This window comes from Astyanax mexicanus, chromosome 19 (genome assembly GCF_023375975.1).
Source record: "Astyanax mexicanus isolate ESR-SI-001 chromosome 19, AstMex3_surface, whole genome shotgun sequence".
NCBI lineage: Eukaryota > Metazoa > Chordata > Actinopteri > Characiformes > Acestrorhamphidae > Astyanax > Astyanax mexicanus.
In genome coordinates, this window is record NC_064426.1 from 15,747,890 (window position 1) to 15,773,063 (window position 25,174).

The 25,174-nt window shown below is 41.2% G+C and overlaps 2 protein-coding genes across 2 annotated transcripts; one reads left to right on the plus strand and one right to left on the minus strand.

Moving 5' to 3' along the window:
• Nucleotides 1–1,973: 1,973 nt before the first annotated feature.
• On the plus strand, nt 1,974–18,757 carry LOC125784529 (uncharacterized). Its single transcript, XM_049468277.1, has 5 exons — nt 1,974–2,157; nt 2,305–4,499; nt 5,232–5,386; nt 17,771–18,019; nt 18,236–18,757. Exons 2-5 carry the CDS (start codon nt 2,615–2,617, stop codon nt 18,755–18,757), a joined length of 2,811 nt encoding a protein of 936 aa, XP_049324234.1. The 5' UTR covers nt 1,974–2,157; nt 2,305–2,614.
• A 1,749-nt stretch (nt 18,758–20,506) lies between these two features.
• LOC125784530 (ubiquitin carboxyl-terminal hydrolase 42-like) lies at nt 20,507–24,290 on the minus strand (the record flags this gene model as incomplete). The annotated part of the gene is made up of 11 exons (XM_049468278.1): nt 23,546–24,290; nt 23,340–23,450; nt 23,136–23,235; nt 22,959–23,017; nt 22,790–22,860; nt 22,502–22,578; nt 22,261–22,369; nt 21,857–21,997; nt 21,640–21,740; nt 21,306–21,512; nt 20,507–20,894 (listed from the first exon to the last, which is right to left on the minus strand). Coding segments are annotated over exons 1-11 (1,539 nt in total), but the record flags the coding sequence as incomplete, so codon positions are not given.
• Between the last annotated feature and the right edge of the window lie 884 nt (nt 24,291–25,174).

A 25,174-nucleotide genomic window follows, 5' to 3' on the forward strand; every position in this document is an offset into this window, starting at 1 on the left:
TATGTAAACTCCTGGCTAATGAGCTAATTGGAGTCAGTAGTCAGCCAACCTGGAGTCCAATCAATGTGATGAGATTGGATGTGTTGTTTAAAGCTGCCCTGTCCTATAAAAAACACACACCAGTTTTGAGTTTGCTGATCTTAACAAGTATTGCTTGATGTGAATCATGCCTTGCACAAATGAGCTCTCTGAAAACCTACGTTCAAGAATTGTTGACTTGCATGAAGCTGGATATGGTTACAAAAGCATCTCTAAAAGCTGTGATGTTCATGAGTCCATAGTAAGACAGACAGTCTACAAATGGAGAAAGTTCAGCACTGCTGCTACTCTCCCTAGGCGTGGTCATCCCGTAAAGTTGACTGTAAGAGCACAGCACAGAATGATCAATGAGGTGAGGAAGAATCCTAGCATGTCAGCTTAAGACTTATAGAAATCTCTGGCACATGCTAACATTTTTGCTGACAAATCTACAATAAGGAAAAAATTAAACAAAAATAGTTCATGGGAGGAAACCACAGAGGAAGCCACTGCTGGTTTTTACTAAACACAAAAAAGTGCAGAAAGAGAACTGAAACTCGTTCTCCTCTCCAGCCTTGATAAAACTGCAAAGCTGTGTGAAGACTGTAGCAGTGTTCACTGAAGATCAAATCATACTAAATTTAACATGGATCTGAGGACCAGGATGCTGAGACCTCGGCTCGCTTTAATGCTTGGTAAATAAAATTGCTTTATTTTTTGCTTTATTCTATTTCTATTACTTGCATGTACAATCCCAAATCCAAATAAAGTTTGGGTGGTAAATGAACAGAGAATACATATACAAACAGTGGACAGTTATTTGACAGTTGACAGTTATATAGGGTACAAATATCAAAGTACAGAGTACCTCCTTCAATTCTGATTGAGGTCATGGTCTAACATCTAAAGGACCTTTACTACAGTCTTAGGGCCCTATTTTAGCAATATAGGCGAGCCTTCAATCTCGCACCGCACAGCTTGACGCAAAAAAATATGCCTTGTGCAGCTCAAAATGCACAAAAGAAATGCACTAATTCTCTTAATTAATCAGGAATGTGTTTTGGGCGTAACGTGAAATTAACTGAACAGTGTGTCACTTGCCATTAAGAGACAGGTGCACATGGCGCAGTGCTTCTACGCTTCTTAGCAGAGGAAACTGATCTGCAAACTCCAAGTCAGATATTAAACAAAAAGGCTGATGTAGCAAATCCAGCCATGCAGTGTACAAAGTTCACTGCATGAGCTTTGAAGCAACATTTTTGTTGCCATATCTACAATAAAGAAAACATTAAACAAGAACTGAGTTCATGGAGGAAGCCACTGCTGTCCAAAAAAAACATTGCTGCACGTTTGAAGTTTGCAAAAGAGCACCTGGATGTTCCACAGCAGTACTGGCAAAATATACTGGAGACAAATTAAACCAAAATTTAGTTGTTTGGAAGGAACAACCAACACTATGTGTGGAAAAAAGGCACAGCACACCATCATCAATATCTCTTCCCAACTGTGAAACATGGTAGAGGGTGCATCATGGTTTGGGGCTGCTTTGCTGCTTCAGGGTCTGGACGGATTGCCTTCATCAACAGAAAAATTAATTCCCAAGTTTACCAAGACATTTTGCATTAAAATTTAAGACCATCTGTCCTCCAACTGAAGCTCAACAGAGGATGGATGATGCAACAGGACAACGACCCAAAACATAGAAGTAAATCAACAACCGAACAGCTTCAACAGAAGTAAATACGTCCTGACCTCAACCCAACATTTCACACCAGATATCCCAAGAATATTGCTAAACTGAAACAGTTTTGTGAAGAGAAATAATTCAAAATTCCTCCTGACTGTTGTGCAGGTCTGATCTGCAACTACAGGAAACGTTTGGTTGACGTTATTGCTGCTAAAGGAGGATCAACCAGTTATTGAATCCAAAGGTTCTCATACTTTTTATCTTTGTTGTTGTTGGAAATTCCCTGGGAGCAGGTAAACTACATAGACCATAATTCTTTGCAGCAGGATAAGGCAGGGCTTAGAGGTTAAAATGGCACTGTCGGCCATTTTATTATTTCTTTGTTTGGCATGGTCTGAGGATTTGAACCTCTTTTGGATTGTGGACTGAGCTTCCAATGGATGTGTGTTTGTGTAAGTTTTCTGATTTATTACTTAATTCATTTATGTTAACTTGTCCAATTTGATTGTGATTGGGTTTATTGTTTGCTCACTTGGTTTGTTCCTTTTGTTGCACTATTTGTATTGTTTTACTGATCCTTGTATTTTGTTTATTTGTAGATAAAACCATCCATCCTGTGTATCCATCCTGTAGATACAACCATCCTGTATAATCTCTCCATTCACTCTATGTCTCCATACATCATCTTCTTTCCTCCATCCATCCTTTCCTCAGCCATGCATTAACTGTCCATTCATGCACCTGCTCTGCCTCATTGTGAGATATGCTGTGACTCTGAGAATAAACTGCATCAGTTGAAGTCTGTTCACCCTCCTGTGTTTTAATGGACACACCATCACGACAGCCACCCTTCCACCAAATGCAATCCAACTAAACTTTACATGGTGCCGAAACCCGGGATTGGCAGTTATGATGGATACAGATCAAGAGAACAGACGATCCACACGGCAGAGAAGGCCTCCAACCCATCTTCAGCAATATCACGTCGAGTCAGTGGGCTTTGGAAAGCCACAGGAACCCTGCACCACTCATCCAAGGCCTTCAGCTACCCATCTTAAACCTGGAGGTAGAGGGATCACGAATCCTGCCTCAGCACAACAACAATCTGACCTCAAGGAATTACAGGACGAGGTATGCAGCCTGAAAGAGACAATAAAACTACTTGTTGATCGTATGGGATCCCTGCATATTTGTAACAGAGACTCTGAATCAGTAAATGTTTCTGAAGATTGCATTAGCTCTGATGATGACTTTGATGTTGATTACTCCCAACCTGTACAAAGACCTCACAGTTGTGTAGAATTTCAATGTTCTATACCTGAAGAGAACAGAGCTAGAAGTTCATGTTCAGCCCCATCTAGATTAGCTTTACCCCATCCTGCCTCCCAATCTAGTTTTGTACAGCCTCAGCCTTTGATTGCACCCCAGTCTAGTGTTGTGCCTACTCATAATCCGCAGTCTAGCTCCCAGCCTCCTCAACCTCAGCCTGCCTTTCCATCTAGTTCTGTACAGCCTCAGGTTTCCTCTCAGTCTGGTGTTTTGCCTCCTCATATCCCTCAGTCTAGCTCCCAGCCCCCTCAACCTCAGCCTGCCTTTCCATCTAGTTCTGTACAGCCTCAGGTTTCCTCTCAGTCTGGTGTTTTGCCTCCTCATATCCCTCAGTCTAGCTCCCAGCCCCCTCAACCTCAGCCTGCCTTTCCATCTAGTTCTGTACAGCCTCAGGTTTCCTCTCAGTCTGCTGTTTTTCCTCCTCATATCCCTCAGTCTAGCTCCCAGCCTAGCTCCCAGCCTCCTCAGCATTATCCTGCCTCCCCATCTAGCTCTTTACAGTCTCAGCCTCAGCCCCACACAGCTTTCCAGTCTGGTTTTTTGCTTCCTTGTAATCTCCAATCTAACTTCCAGCCTGCTCAGTCTTATCCTGCCCCCCAATTTGATCTTCCAACTCCTGCTGATTCCCAGTCTAACCCATTGCCTCCTTTGGCTTTACAGCCTGGTCTTTTAGTCCAACCTGCTCCCCAACCCATTCCTTCAGTACAGCCTGCTCCTGTATCCAACCTTTATGTCCCTCCTCTACCTGGCCTACAGCTTCCAACTGCTCCTGTACATAGCTTTTATGCGCCTCAGGCTCACTATACCAACTCCCCTTCCCAAACTCCTGTTACTAGCCATTATTCATCCCGTATAGTTACTCCTTCCTTTCCTGATTTTCGCAGTGATGACCCATATGAATTCATTATGTTGAAAATGGCATTAGACAACTTGGTACCCCCCTATGAGTCTGAGATGTTTAAGTATCATGTTTTATTGGACCACCTTTTGCTACCCTCTGCTCGCTACATAGCATTATCATATGCCCATGACCCACAACCTTACACCAAGTCAGTAGCAGCTCTTGAACAGCAATATGGTCAGCCACACCATCTTGCCCTGAGAGAGATATCCTCTATTTTGCAACTCCCTCGAATACGTCCAGGAGATTCAAAGGGTTTTCATGCCTTTGCCCTTAGAGTACAATCCCTAGTGGGAATGCTTCAATCACTAGGTCCAGGAGCTGGGACAGCAGAGTTGTCTTGTTCATCCCATGTCCAACAATTATTAAGCAAATTACCTACTGACCAAATTGCAAACTATGCACGGTACGCCCAGTTACACCATCCCCATGTCCAGTACAACTTAATGCACTTCAGTGCTTGGCTTCAAGGAGAAGCCCAATGCCAAGCTCTAGCATCTGGTGTTTTGGTCAGTAGTGAATACACAAGACCAGCTAGATCTGCCCCCATCAAGTCATTCAAACGTGAGAACCAATTTACAGTTCCTACTTCCTCATATTTCCAACAAGCTAAAGCCCAAGCCAAGAATCCAACTCTATTATCTGTGCATGCGAGAACTCAATCCTGCCCATACTGTAAAAGTCAGGAGCATAGCTTGACATACTGTTCCCAAGTTAGACTACTAAGCCCAAGTAATTTGAAGGAATGGATCAGAAGCAACGGATTATGTTGGCGATGTGCGAAACACCATCAAGCTAAGGAATGTAACCTTAAGAAACCCTGCCCAAAATGTCAGGGTCCACACCTTGGTGTTCTTCATGAAGCAAACAGGAAAACAGATGATTTAGTCCCTCAGCATTCATCCTCCAAGGTACTCTACCTGAACCCATCAAGTTATTCCCCCAAAGTGCTTCTGAAGATGGTAAAGGTCATTCTGAGTTACAAAGGTCAGTCTTGCCATGCATATGCTCTTCTTGATGATGGTTCAGAACGAACAATGATCTTGTCACAAGCTGCAGACACATTACAACTTGAAGGAACACCTGAAGTTTTGGAGCTTCACACCATTCGGCAAGGTATTGAACAAATACAAGGCTCATCTGTAACATTCAATATTGCAGCAGCAGATAATCCATCTGAGCAATATGTAATCAAGGGAGCGTTCACATCCTCAAATCTTGCTTTGACTGAGCATAGCTATCCAATGAGCTATTTCAAAAGGTACTACCAACACCTGGAAGATCTTCCCCTGCCAGATTTTGACAATGCCATGCCAATGCTACTCATCGGAGCAGACAACACTTACCTGATAACTGCCATAGAAGAGGTGAGGGCTGGACCCCCTGGAACCCCTGTGGCCATTCACACACGATTGGGATGGACCCTGCAAGGACCAACTTACCTACACAAGGTAAAAAGCAAAGTCCAATGTATGCATGTTTCCACATCTTCCTCTGCTGAACTCATGCACAATGTTGAGAAATTGTGGCAAGTTGATGTCCTGCCCTATCAAAATGAACGAGAGGTCACACGATCTAAACAGGACACACGAGCCCTGGCCATGCTGGAAGAGAAATCTCAGACAGTCAAAATGGATGGTGTTCAACGTCACTCAACTCCCCTTTTGTGGAAAGATGAAATGCCTACCATTAAATCTGGAAAGGAAGCTGTATTCCCATTGCTTCGTAGCACAGAACGAAGACTGCAAAATGATCCATGTTTGACTGCGGTCTATGCCAAAGAGATCACAAGATTAAAAGACTTGGGTTATATTTCTTTAGTGTCCCCAGAACAAGAAGCTAAGTCCAATGCATCCTGGTACATTCCTCATCATTTAGTAGAACATAACCAAAAATATCGCATTGTTTTCAACTTTTCCTTCTCTCACAAAGATTACATTCTAAATGAGCAACTCCTTCCAGGACCTATCCTTGGTCCTAAATTAATTGGTGTACTCCTCAGATTTCGTGAACATCCTATTGCAATCAGTGGCGATATCAAGGCAATGTTCCACCAGATCAGACTCCTTCCTGAAGACAGACCATTCACTAGATTTCTCTGGCGTGAGCAGATGACTGAAGCTCCTTCAACCTACGAATGGCAAGTACTACCCTTTGGGACAACCTGCAATCCTTGTTGTGCTGTTTATGCGCTCCAAATTCATGTCAGAAACCACCCTCAAGCAGACAAAGACATTGTAGACACAGTCTTGCAGTCTTTCTATGTAGACAATTGTTTGCAGTCCTTGAAAGATTCAAAACAAGCTAAAGAACTCATCACAAGGATCAGAACAATCTTGGCTGAAGGTGGCTTTGACATCTGTCAGTGGGCTAGCAATGATCCAGCAGTGATTGATGAACTCCCACTGGAAGCTCTGGCAACCAGCACAATTCAACTTTTGAATCAAGATGCTAACAATCCACTTGAAGGAACGCTTGGATTAACCTGGGACTGCACTTCTGACACTCTCGGTTATAAGTACCGTCCAGTGAAATACCACACTTTAACAATGAGGAATGTGTACAAAGTACTGGCCACCCAATACGACCCATTAAGTTACCTAAGTCCTTTCATCACTCGAGCCAAAATCATTCTCCAAAAATTGTGGTCAAAAAAGAGAGAATGGGATGACCCTCTCCTACCAGATTCCTTGCAACAATCCTGGCAGGAATGGGAAGAAGAACTACCAAGTCTGCATAACATTCGTTTTCCTAGATGGTATGGAACAAGTGATCAAGCAAGTGAACTGCATGTCTTCTGTGATGCTTCAGAACAAGCATATGGTTCTGTAGCTTACATCAGAATGCTCAAGGTGACATCCACATATCCTTTCTCATGGCAAGATCCAGAGTTGCACCCAAGAAAATCATATCCATCCCACGACTAGAACTGTTAGCTGCTGTAACAGGGGTGCAATTGGCTAAACTCTTTCGAACCGAACTAACTCTGAAGATAGACCAAACCTTCTTTTGGTCTGACTCCACTGTAGTTTTAACATGGGTGAAATCAGAATCCTGTCGCTACAAACCTTTCGTAGCTAATCGTTTGACAGAGATCCTAGAACACACCTCCCCAGATGACTGGCATTATGTGGACTCAAAGAATAATCCTGCAGACTATATAACTAGAGGTCTTAACCTAACTTCCTTGGCATCATCCTCTAAATGGAACTATGGTCCATCCTTCCTCCAAAAACCACAAAATCTTTGGCCATGCATGCCTCCTTGCCCTGAAAATACAATCAAAGTAGAAATGAGAAAACAATTTTGTGGTCATGCAGGAGCTGATGTGCCCAGTCCATTGCCTGACATCACAAAGTACTCCAGCTGGACTGACTTGGTGAATGAAACACATCAGTCTTTAACTCCAACAGTCCCAGACCTTACCCAGAAACAGGTGGAAGCAATGCTGTTGTCCCAAGCCCAGAACGAAAGTTTCCCTGAAGAGATGAATGCCCTCAAAGCAAACCACCCTGTTCCAAACTCCAGCAGACTTTCAGCTTTAGCACCTGAGTATGATCCCCATACAAAACTGATTCGAGTGGGAGGTAGATTAAGACGGTTAGACATTGTTGAACCAGACACCATCCATCCAATAGTTCTAGATCCCAGGCACCCTTTAACATCACTCCTTATCAAACATTATGATGAGATCCTGTTTCACTCTGGTCCAGAGAGAGTGTTCTCAGAAATTCGAAGGTACTACTGGATTCTGCGTGGACGGCAAGCTGTGCGCAAACACCAGTGGTCTTGTATGCAATGCAGACGATGGAGAGCAAAACCAATCAATCCACAAATGGCAGATCTACCATCGTCTCGCTTACAGGTATGGCAACCCCCCTTTTGGGCTACAGGAATGGATTGTTTTGGACCTTTCATGGTTAGTCATGGCCGCAAAACAGAGAAAAAATGGGGCATACTATTTAAGTGTCAAACTACACGGTGCATTCATATTGACCTGCTCAATAACCTTGACACAGACAGTTTTCTAATGGCACTTCGAAGATTCATTTCCAGGAGAGGATGTCCTTATGAGCTGTGGTCTGATCAAGGAACAAATTTCAAAGGTGGAAGTAAAGAACTGAAAGAAGCTTTCGAGAACCTCAATTCTAACTTGAAAACAGTACTGGCCAAACACCAGATAAACTTTCATTTCAATCCTCCTAACGCTCCTCATTTCGGTGGGACATGGGAAAGGGAGATCAGATCCATCAAAACAGCACTTCAAACCATTCTTTGTAATCAGTCTGTAACTGAGGAAGTTTTGAGAACAGTACTGGTGGAAATAGAAGGTATGTTAAACTCAAAACCTCTGGGTTATGTATCTTCAGATATCTCTGACTTGGATCCAATAACTCCTAATATTCTGCTCATGGGGCGGCGGGATGCATCACTACCACAAGCAGTGTATGCACAGACTGATGCATTGAAACGGAGACGGTGGCGGCACAGCCAAATCCTGGCAGACCAATTTTGGACTCGATTCATTAGAGAGTACCTCCCCACTTTGCAACTAAGACATAAATGGAAACAGTTGACTGATGGCCCAAACTCACAAACAGCAGTACTTGTAATGGACCCTCAACAGCCTAGAGGTATGTGGCCAGTAGGCAAAATTTCTCGCCTTATTCCAAGTTCTGATGGACAAGTTCGTACAGCTGAAGTATGTTTAAATGGTAAAAGTTATATTAGACCTGTAGCTCGTCTTATTCCACTTCAGGTTGTTTCTGAATCTAATATTCTTTCTTCCTAAATTCATCAATATGCACACATATTGAGGGGCGGCTGTTGGAAATTCCCTGGGAGCAGGTAAACTACATAGACCATAATTCTTTGCAGCAGGATAAGGCAGGGCTTAGAGGTTAAAATGGCACTGTCGGCCATTTTATTATTTCTTTGTTTGGCATGGTCTGAGGATTTGAACCTCTTTTGGATTGTGGACTGAGCTTCCAATGGATGTGTGTTTGTGTAAGTTTTCTGATTTATTACTTAATTCATTTATGTTAACTTGTCCAATTTGATTGTGATTGGGTTTATTGTTTGCTCACTTGGTTTGTTCCTTTTGTTGCACTATTTGTATTGTTTTACTGATCCTTGTATTTTGTTTATTTGTAGATAAAACCATCCATCCTGTGTATCCATCCTGTAGATACAACCATCCTGTATAATCTCTCCATTCACTCTATGTCTCCATACATCATCTTCTTTCCTCCATCCATCCTTTCCTCAGCCATGCATTAACTGTCCATTCATGCACCTGCTCTGCCTCATTGTGAGATATGCTGTGACTCTGAGAATAAACTGCATCAGTTGAAGTCTGTTCACCCTCCTGTGTTTTAATGGACACACCATCACGACAGCCACCCTTCCACCAAATGCAATCCAACTAAACTTTACAGTTGTGTTCAATAAAACCAGGCATATCATTTTTGTGTGGTATTAGTTTAAGCAGACTGTGTTTTTCTATTGTTGTGATTTAGATGAAGATCAGAAAAAAACAAATTACCAATTTATGCAGAAATCCATGTAATTCCTAAGGGTTCACATACTTCTTCTTGCAACTGTATCATGACACTAAGCTAACTACCAAGCATGCTCTTCCCAAAAACGTTTTCTAACTTGCACATCTGTGCTGCATTACAACACAGTCCTGCTGATAGGTCCATGATAGGTACTGGTGAGCTACATCATAGCCTAGATCAGGGGTATTTAATTGTAATTCTGTATGGTCCAGTTAAAGAAAATGTTGACAGGCCATAAAAAAATATATAATAATAATAATAATAATAATAAATGCCTCTCTGGCCAGAGTTTGTTTACATTCCTCCCCTGTCTCTCTCTGTCGCTCGGCGTGACTTTAGTTTTCGCCCGTTCTCGTTTTTCCACCCGTTCTCGGGCTCCCTATCTCCTTATATAGGCGTTTTTTCACGGCTGCATCCCAATTCAACAGACAGAGCAGTTTATCCAGTGTCCTGGTTTATCCAAATGAAAATATGGTCACCCTAGGTTTGGGTCCGCATTGGACAACGTTTGGGTCTGGACCCGGACAGCGGTCTACCTATTAGTGACCCCTGGCCTAGATGTTGTCAGCCACCAACTTTAAATGTAGCCGCAAGCGGCGATTCCGGGGTCCAAGCAAACATAGCCCAAGAAGGCCCAATACATCAGTAGGGAACCATTCCTGAGACAGAAGCCACATTATGTGTCGTTTGTGCAGAGTTTAAAATGTTGGTCTGATGGTCTATCCGTCAGTGTGGAGATGGAGGTGAGGATGGGGCAGATGATCATTTTCTTGTGAAGATGCATGGAGCTATGAAAAATAATTCAGATATATATTCCAAATGTTTGTTCCCTATCTATAAATATTACCAATACAACATGAGAAGATGTACAGGAAGCATTGGGTGGCATGTTTAACAGCAGGTGTGTTTAAAGCAGCAGCACTGTGCTGTGAAGCAGTGGAAATGTGTTCTGTACAATGATGGAGCTCCAGAGCTGGGGTTTGTTAATGTCTATTGCTGATCTTTAACACTGAACACTGGTAGTGTTTGTGAGAGCACAAGTTGGTGCACGAGAGATGTCTGTGTCTAGTGGTGAACTTGATCGTGAACACTAGTAGTGTTTGTAAGAGGTCATTTGGGTATATTTGAGTGTGTGTCTGCTTGTGCTTGCATACATTTGGATGTGTTTGTGTGAGCACAAGTTGATGCATTTCAGGCTGTGCGTGTATGTATCTGCTGGTGGACTTTAACACCAGTGTGTAGTGTTTGTGAGAACACAAGTGGATGCATTTCAGGTTGTGTGTGTGATGCAGATGTTATGTTTGTTTCTATTGATGAACTTCAACACTGGTAGTGAATATGAGGGCACAAGTGCATGTATTTCAGTCTGTGCTGGTGACTGTTGGAGAATGTGAACACTGATAGTGAATATGAAGAGCATGTATTTCAGTCTGTGCTGGTGTCTGTTGGAGAAGTGAACACTGGTAGTGTTTGTGAAAGCACAAGCGGATGTATTACAGTGTGGGTGTGTGTTGGTGAACTTTAACAAGTGCATGTTTTTCTGCCTCTGTACATATGTGTCTATTAATGAACATGGTGGTGTTTTTGCTACTCAATGTGATATTTCAACTTTTCTTTTTTTAATAAAGTTGCGAACATTCCTACAATTTTATTTTTTTTTCTGTCAAGATGGAGTGCTGGCAGTACTTTAATGAGAAATAAAATTAACCTTTTTATTTTAGCAAATGGCTGCAATGAAACAAAGAGTGGAAATTTTAAAGGGGTCTGAATACTTTCCCTACACAATGGACATGTATGCATGTGTGTATGCATTTGTACCTGTGTCTATGTGTGTGTATGTTTCTGTCTTTGTATGTTTGTGCATGAGTCTATTGGTAAATTTCTGGTCATGTGCAGATATGTACAGTATCTACTTGTCTGTTGTGTGTGTAGTATGTGCAGATAGATATGTGTGTGTGTATGCATGTATATGTATGCGTATGTGTCTGTGTATATATACTTATTTCTGATGTGTCTATGCATATGTATTTTTGCATATGTGTGAATGCATGTGCACAGTGGCGCACATGCATTCACACATATGTGTGCACACACATGCACAGTGCCCCCCCCCCCCCCCCCCGATGATTTTGAAACGCATCTCACACCCAACACACACATTGATTAGAGCATTACACCCTTTTGTGGTAATAACCAACCACAAGTACTTAGAATAGTGGAGATCAGAAAAGTATGAACTCACGACAGGTGCGCTGGTCCTTGTTTTTTGCACGTTTTAATTTTGTAGTTACTTATCGGCCAGGGACCAAAAATACTAAAGCTGACGCACTTTCACGTATTTATGAAGAAAGTAACACAGAAAGTACAGAACCCACCACAATTTTTGACCAGAGGTGCTCAATTTTATCATACCAGAACAGCTGAAAATACCTGTTACTTTTCCCCACCTTTTACACCAAATTAATCTGAGCAGTTGATCTGCCCTGCTGTTTAACTCTAAGTTTTTCTTCGTAAGGAAGACTATCAAATGGATTTTTACACTAAAAGATCGCTGATTCGCTCATTTCGCTGTCAATCAAAACGGGACTCCGCCTCAGACAGATCATCCAATCATCATGCAGAAGCTGAGTGTCCATAGACCCCTGCTCCATAGACCCCCAGAGACGCTGAGTGTCCGATGGGCGGGACAAAGCACAGCATTTATCCAATGACTCGTCTCGTTTCGCCGCGCGCATTGCTCCGCTATTGAAGTCTGTGCACTGTTTAAAGCAGCGATGTGAAGCTTCGAAAATGAGTGAGAGGAAAGCCGCGGCGTTACCAGTGATAAGAAGCTGATTCTGAACTAAGTTCAGCGCGTTGTAGCGCATATTTAATCAGTGACATGTACACATAACAGTATATATTTAATCACTTATTTTTTTACATTTTAGGGGAAGCTGAGCTTCCCTTGCAGTCTTAGAGCCATCGCCACTGATATGCACATAGGGGTGTTAATGTATTTCCGCAAAAACCTCAGACAGCTCAGCCACTTCTGCTATCCACACTGTGTGTGTGTTGAATTTAATAAAGTCATGAAAGCGTCTCATGCAAAGAAGTGTAAGTTTCAGCAAGCTGACAGCGCTACAGCTGAACATTGCTGTGTATCTTTGTGTCAGGAATCAGTACAACAAAGTTCTTAGTTTTCATAAATTTCACCCCTAACGCATATATATATATTTTTAACAACCTTTATATATGGCAAATGTACATTTGTACCGCTGATGGAAGGGACTGATAATAAACAGTTTAATTTTGAGCAACTTCAGCCCAGATTGGGACCAGTCAGTGGAGTACTTGACTTCACAATATATTCTTAGGAATTTACCTGATTCATACGTTCGCATTGGCCATTACACATGGGGTGGAAACTGAGGTGAGACTAACATGGAAACCGAAATGTTCTTGAATGGTAGGGCTGGGGCGGTATTGATTTTTTATAACCGCGGTAAAAAACTAACGCATCACCGCGATATTGCGGTTAACCGCGAGACCCCAAACCACCCCCCCCCCCAAAAAAAAAAAAAAAAAAACACCACAAATTTATTGGTAACAAATCTTTATTCTTCAAACCATACAGCCTACATACAACCTCTACATAAACCATAAATACAGCATAACAAGTGAACATATGCTGCCTGTATAATTCGTCATTGTACAGCTAACCTGTCTTTTTCCGAGCAGACTTTTTGAAGGAGGAGCTTGTCCGCCTCCCCCTTCTCCATCCATAGATCTATTTTAGGGCTGGCCCGAATAGCGGTTTTGAGCTCAGGATATTCGGCAGTAATTGGTAGCGAATATTCTAATATTCGTTAAAAAAAAAAAGACGAATTAATCCACAGCAACATTTTCCACTGACCCCCGGCCCCGAAAAAAATATATTTCTCACCCCTTTCCTCGGGCCGTTCGGGCTCAAGGCTCAAGAAGTCTGTGATAGGCGTCTGTTTTTTTTTTTATTCACACTCTTCTTATTTCTCATTAAATATCTACTAGATACAGATTATATCTGTACAGTATCATTTATTTCACTTCCCTCCTGAATATTTGGAGTGCATTATGTCTCCTTATGTTGTGATGTTATGTAGTTTTCACCCCAGAATTTCTGCTGCCTCACACCAGGCTTCGGCTGCATCGCAGGGCAGGAGCGCAGCTGCGTTACGGCTATTTCGTTTGAATTGTGCAGTGCAGAGTATTACAGATTTTGTATTTTTGCACTTGGGCTATTAGCTCAATATTAAATATTTCGTTTGTTTATAAATTATTTTATATTCTTAAACCATGTTAAATTATATTTGATTGGAGGAAATTAATTCAGACATCATTTCTTTTTTGTCCCGTTACCGTTCCGCAAAAAAAAACCTTCTTTTAATCCCGCATCAGCCCGCCACATACACAGTTTTGCCGCACCTGCCCCGCGGTCCTAAATAAATTTAATAAATTACATTTAGTGCTTAAAATAAAAAAAAATATTTATTAAAACCGCGCTGAATAGTGCGGTCACGTTTCTTACCACATTACAAAAAAAAAAAAATCGGTGTGTGTGTGCGCGTGTCGGTCCATTCTCCGCTCCTTTTTTGTGCTTAGGGTTTTTTTGTTGCGTGCATGAGAATCACTGCGTGATTATTACAATTTTCTTAACTATTTATTAATGTGCTCCCACATCCTCTGGATTGATTAAACTCCTGTTCCCGCCAATAACAATTCAGTTCTGTCTGTGCCGCAAGATATCCTGACGGGACCCGCGTCATATAATATGTTGATTAAAATGTCGTGACGTTAAGAAATCGGCTCGCAAGAGACAACCGACCAAAAAAAAGACATTAGTTCCATTTTAAAATAATAGAAACCTGTCCTTTATGTTTGACAATTTTTGTTTCACTTTACGTGTCCTTACTCATCTGAAGTTTATTTATCTGAACTGAGTTTTATATGGTTATATTTGTAGCGGTTCTGAACTCAGTTCCGCGTGCTGTGAAAGAGACAAGGCGCAGCGCATTTTACCTCAGACTTGGTCAGATAACAACATTTCAGTAAAGATGGTGGTTATAGTTTTATATCATTGCTTTGCTGTTTGAACTACACTTCAACCAACCTTACTATTTTTCCCAAGACTGAGGCGCAATGCCGCGCGTTCTCCGCGGTGCTCACGCAGAACAGCCAACAGCCAGACAATGAATTAATATATTTTACTTTCTCAAAATGTGACCACGGAACACCTTACATGGCTCTATGGTTTACCTTGAGGTGGGTGAATTAGTTTGATGTGTTGGCGAGAGGTGCAGACACCACTTTCCGGCAAAACTTGCAGATGATTCTCTTCTGTTCTGAGTCTTTTTCTTCCTTTTTTCTCAACTTACTGAGCCTGCCCTGTAGCTTCCATTTCCGAGCCAATATTAGTGCTGCTAATCTTCACTCTCTTCAGCAGCCTCAATGGAGACGAAGTGAGCAGGAGACTCCAGAGCTGTTCTGACCTCAATGAGTACCACGCACCGCGTTTTGCTTAACCCATTCGCTGCCGCGCCAGTGCAGCGGCAGCACAGATAAATGACAAAAAAATTTATATTCGATATTATGAATTTTGAGATCGTTTGACACCAATATCTATCGCGATCAAAATATATTTGATATATTGCACAGCCCTATAGTGTAGGACTTACACTTGACATATTAATACTGAATTCACCACAGTTGTGCTTATATGGAGCATTTTACTACCGCTCAAAACGCAGTCAATCAGATTTGACAGCCATAAAAAAATGCGGTAATGACGGTAATGAGCTCATCACCGCGGTGACGTCCCATAACCGCGGTATTGCGGTAATAAAATTATCGTCACAGCCCTAGCGGTATGTGCTCTGAGTGTGAGAGAGTGTGGGTCTGCACTGTGAGTGGTGTGGGGCAGGGCTCCCGGTAGCGCCTGCTGCAGCGCGGAGGACAGGAACTAAAGAGCACGTGTTCATCTCAGAGTCGCCAAAAGTCTCCAATAACACCATAAAAACTCGCTAGATTTGTCGCTAGTCGCTTTTTTACAAAAAAAGTCGCTAGAGGGTCTGAAAAGTCGCTAAATATAGCGACAAAGTCGCTAAGTTGGCAACACTGGCTCTGTGTTTGGAAGAATGTTTGAAACTGACGAGATGGGTGTGGTCGATCTCAGATGAGGGCTCAGGGTACCTGTCAGTCTAAAACCTGCTGACCAATGAAGATTTAAGGAGAAGCATTGAAAATGAAAATATATTTTGATATACTGTACTACAATTTTTAGCGTGTTACAAATTTACTTGAATTTATTTTAATTGACTTTTAAATGTGTTATTTAAATGTATCCGAAATGTATCCTATTTACTTATTTTATATTTTCCTAATAATAATTACAGAGCAAGAAATCATTTATTATAATAATTGAATTTCTTGGCTTCAAGAACTTTGAAAGTATCCTCAGGTGCAGTCGCAAAGACCATCAAAAATATTATGGTGGAACTGGCACTCTTAAGGACCACCCCAGAAAAGGAAAACCAAGAGTTTTCTCTGTTGTACAGGATGAGTTCATCAGAATTACCAGCATTAGAAATCGCAAGTTAACAGCACCCCAGATAACCCCAGAGCACCTAATGCTTTACAGGGGTTTTATGATTGTTTGTTTACCACTTGTAAGTTGCTACATGATTCCTTACGTATTCCTTCATAGTCCGGATGAATTCAGTATTAATTTACAATGTAGGAAAAATGAAAACATTGAAAGAGAAGGTCTGTCTTGTATTTTGACTGGTACTGTATAGATATACGGCTCTGGAAATAATTAAGAGACCACTTCAGGTTCTGAATCAGTTTCTCTGATTTTGCTATTTATAGGTATATGTTTAAGTAAAATGAACATTGTTGTTTCATTCTATAAACTATGGACAACATTTCTCCCAAATTACAAATAAAAATATTGTAATTTGGTGCATTTGTTTGCAGAAAATGAGAAATAGCTGAAATACCATCAATATGTGGTGGAAAAACCCTGGTTTGGCCAAATCTACTCAAAAATGGTTCACAAGGCACTAAATCAAGCTCCTTACATGACCATCTGAGGTCAGTCCCTCAGTCCAATAGAAAATCTGTGAGGTGAGCTAGCAAAAGAGGAGAAAGCACAAGCGAATATTCAGGACTCACCATTCAGGAATGGTGGAAGATCCCTCGTTCTGTATTCTCTCATCTTGTGAAGAATTATAGGAGAAGATTAAGTGCTGTCTTGAACTTTGTACAAAGTACTAACATCAGGGGTGCCAATAATTGTGGCACACATGATTTAATTTAAAATATTTATTTCTTGTGTTATTTTCCCCACCAAATAAAAGGCACTTGAATTAAAGCTTTTTTTTCCACTGTTGTCCTATATTATAAAAAAAAAAAAAAAATTATTAAAAGTCAAAGAACACTAATTAACCAAGGGTGGCAATAGCTATGGAGAGCACTGTATGTGTGCATATACCCTTTTACTTTATATGGCCAAATATTTCATACATGACAATCTCATTTGTACATATATTGCATTTTTAGAGTGTATCTGTGCAAGACTGTAATTTTAGCCATCTTTCACCATTGACCAAAGACTATATGATGAATATGGTGGGCACAACAAACAATTATATGGCAAAAAACCCAAAGTAGATGGCCAAGCTTCTTACTGCATCTAGAGAAACACAAAATGATGATTGTTGGTTGCAAAACCAAGAATATAAACATATACCTCCCAGGAGATAAAGTTTACTTTAATTCCAATAAAATCAGAGACTTTTGTTGTAATTCTAAACATGTTCATACTTGAGTAAGACTACACAACACAACACTACAAGAAACTAAATCAGGTAAAAATATATATATATCAACTGTGAGCAAATTAGCTGGATGAACCCATGCAAAGCAGGAGACAGAAGCAGGTTTCAACAAAAAGAACCCCATAGGGCATTTATTTTCAATCATAAGGCAAAAAGAGAAGCAAAAAAAAAGAGAGTCTCTGGTGTGTGGAAGGGAGAGAGGTTTAGCTAGCCGGCTAAAAAGTCCAGGATAAATCCAGGTTAACTCACTCCACCACTGGGTCGGTTCCAGGATCGTCCTTGGCAGGTAAGTCCCAATCAGCCTTCTAAAAACAGAAAACAACAAAAGTCAGAGTTGTGAGGAGCAGGGTTCAGCCAAACCATACCCAACCGAGAGCTCCCAGAAGTGGCGTTTTTAAAGGCCCCTCTCCTTTCTCAGGCAGCGCGGATCATGAGCTGCCAGCCGTGTCTGAAAAGTGCTGCTGCTTCCAGGTCACATGGGTTCGGCGCTGTCCAGGTGCTGAAAGCTCAGCTCTGTCCCCCCCCCCCCCCTCAGCTAGCAGCACTGGGACAGAGAATCCTGGTGGAGGCGAGAAAGAGCATCCGCATCCGAGTTGTCCTTCCCTGGTCGGTACCACACCTGGAACGAGAATTGCTGAAGAGCGAGATACCACCTAGTCACCCGAGCGTTAGTGTTCTTATGTTTGGAAACCAACTTCAATGGTGCATGGTCGGTGACTAGGGTGAACTGCCTACCTATTAGGAAGTAGCGCAGTTCAATCACAGCCCACTTGATGGCCAGCGCTTCTCGTTCCAGGGCCGCGTAGCTCGATTCATTTTTTTTAACAGGTTAATATGGTATACCTGAGTCCTTTTCCTCTTATCTGGCTGATCAACACTGTAGTTGACAGGGCTGATTTTCTCCCGAATGGTGAAGGGACCTTGCCAGTGGGCCAGGAACTTGCACGTTGTAGTGGGAATGAGAACCATCACTCGTCTGCGAAAAGGAAGTGAGGTAGGAGTTGTGCTGAGTCTGCTGGTACTGCAGTGTATGCAGGTTCTGGGGCTGCGGAAGCAGCATATGCAGGTTCAGGGGAGGCCGGAGTTGATAAGCGTGGATGAGCCACGGGAGTCACGGAGCGCGGTGTCTCAGCCACTGGCATCACGGAGCACGACGCTTCAGACATGGGAGTCACGGAGCGCGGAGTCTCAGCCGCGGGCATCACGGAGCACGACGCTTCAGACGTGGGAGTCACGGAGCGCGGAGTCTCAGCCGCGGGCATCACGGAGCACGACGCTTCAGACGTGGGAGTCACGGAGCGCGGAGTCTCAGCCGCGGGCATCACGGAGCACGACGCTTCGACGCCACGAAGCTGTTGCTAGGACATTGCCAACATATTCCAGGTGGTTGCTAAGGTGTTGCTAACGTCATTACTTTCTGCTCATTGGGTTTGCCGGTATTGTGCCGAATTTATCACCCCCGCCATGAAAAGCACCCTCTCTCAGGAGCACATTCGCTCTGTCTTCCCGATAAAAGATCGGAGATAATCCACATGAACTTAGAAATACACGCCAAAAGTTGTGGTTATCTTAGTCATGGTTACATACAAAACAACAAAGCGCATGCTCACCAGAGGGGGTGCTTTTCCTGATGAAGGTGCTGAACTCGACCCAACATCGCCATATTTGTTTACTGGAATGTCAAATTGCTAACATCATCTTGTTCCGTAAAAATTTTTGTAGCTGTAGTAGCTCACATTTTGAGAGGGGTCTGTGTGCAATAGGGGCTTCACAGTGCACATGCAGTGTCAAGCCCCGGAAATGCACTCTCAAGCGCTACACTCACAATGCTTTTAGACAAACTCCGTTCAAATAATATATAATTTATGATTTTTGTTTAAATTCCCCTTTTTACACCAGAATGTCAGTACAAGGTATAATAAAATACGAAGATGTACATGTTTAATACAAATAAAGTTTAGTACAAACAATATAAAACATATAAAACCATAATGTTGACTCAACCTAAAATTGATGTGCACAAATATTTTTATATCAGCGCTATAAACTATTTTTTATATAGTCATAATTCTTCAGAAGCGTAAAAGTGTAAAAAAGAGCTTGAGACTGCATTTCCGGGGCTGGGCGGTGCCCACGCCCATATCTAATTTCATTGGCCACGCACATGCACTGTGAAGCCCCTGTTGCACACAGACACTCTTGCACATTTTCCCCAATTTCTTTAGCCTTTAACTCTGTTCATTATTTTTAGTTTTTCTTAAGGTAATTTGTTTAAGATCATGTTTTGAATAGCTTTGAGATCTATGTTTTTATTTTCTGTCAGCAATGATTGTTTCTGAACTGCAGGTTTTTTTATGTGTGTCTGTTTTGACTTCTCTTTCTCAAAGCTATGGTAGCGTTTTACTATGATGCTCAGCTGTTTGGTGCTACTGATTTCAGAGCACTCGCCATACGCATCGCTGTCTTCACGGCTCCTCTTCTCTGTTTGAGTTTTTCTGAAGTCCTGCAGGATGGAAATCAAATGTGGTTATGGAAACTACTAGCTACAGTGTTGTGCCTATCATCATAATAAAGACATTATAACAGGGGCAGTACAGTTTCTTTAATATTAAACACTTCTTTTTCCCTTTTAAATCTCATTAAGCAGTAATACATGAGAGGACGTGCTATAACATAAGATATTTGCACTGGTGTAATGCAGTCATAAAAACGCCCCTTTGCTGACATCCAACCATCTGGATCTTACTGCTGCAGCTCAGCCAATCAGCTTTCCCCCCTGCCCTGCCCCTAAACCCATACATCACCCAGTGCCCCTTACAAACTACCCCTCTTATTTTTTAGCCTTTTTAAAATTTGAGCTGAGTGTAAAGTCAGCAAAAACAAGGGGGGTTTAGTGCCCCTTTAACATTAGCATAGCTTTTCTTTAGATGAACTGTTTATGATAATATTCTTAAAGTAACTTTAATAAAAAAAAAATGTACCTTATTTGTAGTTTCTTTTTCTCCTGTAGTAACTGTTGATCAGTTGCAGGTGTTTGTATTTGAGCCCGTTTAGCAGCAGATTGAGACTCCTCTCTTTTAGGGCTTGGGCAGCGTTTTCGTTTTCCTGTGATCTGCTGTTTGGTGTCACAGGTTCTATAAGTTTCTATGATTGGCAGTTTAGCCGAAGGTTGAGACAACTCTCTTTCAGGGCTTGGGCAGCGCTTTCGTTTTCCTGTGATCTGCTGTTTGGTGTCACAGGTTCTATGAGTTTCTATGCATGTCCGTTTAGTAGAAGGTTGAGACTCCTCTCTTTCAGGCTTTGGGCAGCGCTTTCGTTTTCCTGTGATCTGCTGTTTGGTGTCACAGGTTCTATAAGTTTCTATGATTGGCAGTTTAGCAGAAGGTTGAGACTCCTCTCTTTCAGGGCTTGGGCAGCGCTTTCGTTTTCCTGTGATCTGCTGTTTGGTGTCACAGGTTCTATAAGTTTCTATGCGTGCCCGTTTAGCAGCGGGTTCAGACTCCTCTCTTTCAGGGCTTGGGCATCGCTTTCGTTTGCATGTCCTGCAGGATAGAAAGAACAAATGTGGTTAAGGAGACTACTATCTAGAGTGTTGTGCCTATTATCATAATAAAAGTATTGTAACAGGGACAGTACAGTTTCTTTACTTTTAAACACTTCTTTTTTCCTCTATTCCCTGCCAAAACACTAAAAACTTTAATAAATAGGGAAAATACCTTTCAAATCTAATCTCATCTGGGTCTTACTGCTATCAGAGGCACTGTCTCACTGCTGCAGCTCAGCCAATGAGCTTTCCCTCCTGCTCTGCCCCTAAACCCATACATCACCCAGTGCCCCTCCCAAACTTCCCCTCTTATTTTTTAGCCTTATTCAAATCTAGCTTGTCTTGAGATGGGCTGTTTTATTTATTTTATTACTGTTTTATATTCTCAAATTTTTAATTAAAAATGTACCTTATTTTTAGTAACCTCTGATCAGTTGCAGGTATTTCTACGATTGCCCGTTTAGCAGCGGGTTGAGACTCCTCTCTGTCAGGGCTTTGGCAGCGCTTTCGTTTTCCTGTGCTCTGCTGTTTGGTGTCACAGGTTTCGCTGCACTTTCTGTAAGTAGACCCGCTGTACCCTTGGCTCCTCCCCTCTGCCATGGGCTTTTCTGAAGTCCTGCAGAATTAAATTAGGTAATTTTGTGTTTATCATCAGAATGAATTAATAATAACAGAAGCACATATACCAGTATGGTTCTTTACCTTTTGAATACTTATTTTACTAAACTGTTAAAGAGTCTTACCTGATGTAGAACAGCATGTATGCTTGCTGATTGAGCACTGATCTTTCATCGGCGACGGACACCTGTTCATCATCCATTTTATACCAGTTGCGGTCACTAGCCTGAGAAAAAAAATGAACGCACACTTTTATGTTACTCAAATCATTATTCTATTCTTTAGCAAAATAAGAATATATTATATACAGATAAATTAAGTAATATGTGCAGTATGTCTAACCTTCACATAGCAGTAGTAGTGTCCACAGTTGCTGCTGTAACCAGCGTGCACAAGCACAGCATACAGCTCGTACACTTGTGACTCTCCCTCAGACTCGGACATGAACGGGCGTATGTCAAGGCGTTTCGGATATTTCACAAGCTGTGCATAAAAAGAAAAGACTTTACATTAGCTCCTCAGGATTGCTCTACATAAGCGTCTCTGCAGACTTTTTAATAAACATCAGAGATCAAATTAAAAGCTACATAAAAATATTAAACAAAACTGCAATAACAAAATGACAAAAGTCAAACAGCACCAATATTACATTTACAGATTTACTTTACAGTAAACTTGTAAAAGCTACTGTTTTGTCTGATAAATCAATATTTTGTCTGTAAAAATGTTGTTTCATATAATCATACCGTAGAAATCTTTTGTCCGTAGTAATTAAATCTCTTCAGACAGATGGTGAGCACGTTTGAGCTGTGGTGTATGGTCAGTTTTTTGGAGGCCGGGCTCGTTTCCATACACCTGTAAAACAGAATTCAAAATAAATTCAGAAGCCTTATTAAGAGCACATGCTTCTTCTATCCAATAGCAGATGGCTCAAAATATGTTCATCTAGAAGTGTTGGGGTACATAAGGGCAGTTAGTTACACTTACCGGATGCACTTGTAACCATCACCAAGTTGCTCAGGCTTAACAAATCGCTGTAGCGATTCGGTAAGATCCTTGGCTCCCTTTAAGTTAAAACACATGAAAAACAACAGATTATGCACAGGCTCTGGATATAAAGGAAATGATAAGCATGTGTAAATGATAAACACTATGTAATTAATACATTTGCTGTAACTTAACAAATCACTTAAAGCCCTTGTGCTGGCATGTTAGTGTTATCTTATCTTTTAAAGGCAAAAAAAAGTGGTTTTGTATGCGTTTTGTATACGTTACCGTGATGTCCAGTGCAACATCCATGAACGGCTCAAACGTATCTGAATCTGCCTTGCAGTTCAGACACTTCACTGTGAAATAAGAATAAATGAAGAATAAAATAAAGAATAAAAGTTTGGATAAGATATACACAGCATTATAACCGCAGAAGCATGATCCACAAACTCACCTCTAGATCTCATGCAACCTTCAAAGATCTGATTAATGAGGTTGGTTTCCCTGCCTAGCCTAAAAACAAACAAACAAAAAAAATGCATTTTTAAACATGATCAGTGATATACAGATGATGCAGACAAAATAATCAAACTGATTAAATTGATGTGTATTATGGTTCATGTAGACTTACATTTTTCCATTAGGGTAGGACTGCTGTAGAGCGTGCACTGTGTACCTCAGGAACTCGTGCGCGTCTTCTTGTTGTCCTAAACAGAACTGCTCTCCGATCACTAAGAGAAAACCAGACAGAGCTTGATTAATAAATCATAAATGTTAATGAGAATAGTGTTTGTATTAATCAGATTCATCAGAGTAATAAGGGTTATATACTCACGGTTAAGTTGAGTCACGACACGTGCGGGAACAATGGCTGTGCCCGAGTTATTAATCGTCTCAGTGATGTGGTTCTGCAATGTGCATGACATGCAAAACCGATATCTGGAACCTTTGAGAGGAAACAAAGAATCATTCGTAAAAATAAGCCTAAAAAGACCTGAACTAAGAAGTTCTACAGTAAGAAAATAATGCATGACTACGTACATGTTCTGACATGCTCTCCAGAGAGCGTGTAGTTCACCAGTGGAGCAGTGTATGAAAGACACTGGAGAACAGAGTTCATAAAGCAGGTGTTGCCCATGTTCCAGAGTCCGGCTCCAACGGGTAGTACTTGATCCCAGCTTAAACTGAGATATTTGGCTGAGGAATGGTCCTTCATCTCTGTAAAAAACAGTACATTTACTTCAAATGAGATATGAGCACTTTATAATCTCTCATGAAGCAACATAGTTCACTACAACGTCTTTAAAGAGCCTCTAAACCCTAAACCATTGTTGTTTCACTAATAGCTGAAATGTGTTCCTTTAAAATAATGAAACATATCAGTGCTGCTTACAACAGTTCATGTTTTTAAATTTTTATGATAGAGCGCAGCATATTTACTTAAATTGTAGCTAATTTCTGGTTATGTAATAAAATAAGAGTCTTATTTAAGAAAATACACACTAATTTCAGTTGCTAAGGTGTTGCTAGGTGGTTGCTAAGGCATTGCTATGGTATCCGTGGAGCAATTATTATTAATTATGTAAATGTGTCTGGTGATAGTTTGACAGTACTGTGTGTGTGATTTACCTCGTCACGTTCTCTGAATAAATTGTGAGAACATTCTACAGCAGCTGTTTATATAGAGAATGGTGATGACATCATCGAGAATTCCGTGATGTCATAATCAATCAGCAGGACCACACACACACACACACACACAGTCACTTCCTGCACCACCTGCTGACATCACACACACACTGCCGATCACGTGACACCTCACCTGCCCCGACCAGGAAGTCCCGAATTCTGATCATTCCTGCAGTATAAAAGGACAGCTCACACACACACACCTTCGCCGTGTATTGCTTGGTTTTGCCCACATTACAAAGCGTTACTCTCAGTGTTTGTTTTCTTGTGTATGATGATATTTTAAATATGCTTAAAGTGAAATTATAATACATTTAATCAGTGTTACAACTGTATCACCATTATATTAGGAATGTACTAAGAATTGATATTAAATATATTTACATTAGAGTACAAATATGCTCTTTTGTTCTTGTCTTTTGTAAGTAGCACCCTTCTAGTATACTTCGTTGGGTATGAAAATATATTTTAATATACTGTAATACAATTTTTAGTGTGTTACATATTTACATGATTTTTTTTGGACATTTAAATGTGTTATTTAAATGTATCCATTTCATTTACTAAGATTTCTAAAAACGGTTGGATGGAGGAATGAAACAGTGTTTACTTATATTTGCAGTAACTGCTTTTTAATTTAACATCATGTTAATGTTGTAATAGTTTGCTAAGGTGTTGCTAGGTGGTTGCTAAGGCATTGCTATGGTATCTGTGGTGGTTGCTATGATGTTGCTGAGCAGTTGCTAGGTGGTTGCTAAGGTCTTGCTACGTGGTTGCTAAGGCATTGCTATGGTATCCGTGGTGGTTACTATGGTGTTGCTAAGCAGTTGCTAGGTGGTTGCATAGGCAAAAGCAATGCCCAACCATAAAAAAATGGGAGTGCCTTTTTTTTTTTTTAGCATTTTTCAAAATTTAGTTGAGGTTAACATTAGCCTAAACCATTCGGCTCTGTTAAAAGTCTCATTTCACCTTAGCAACCAC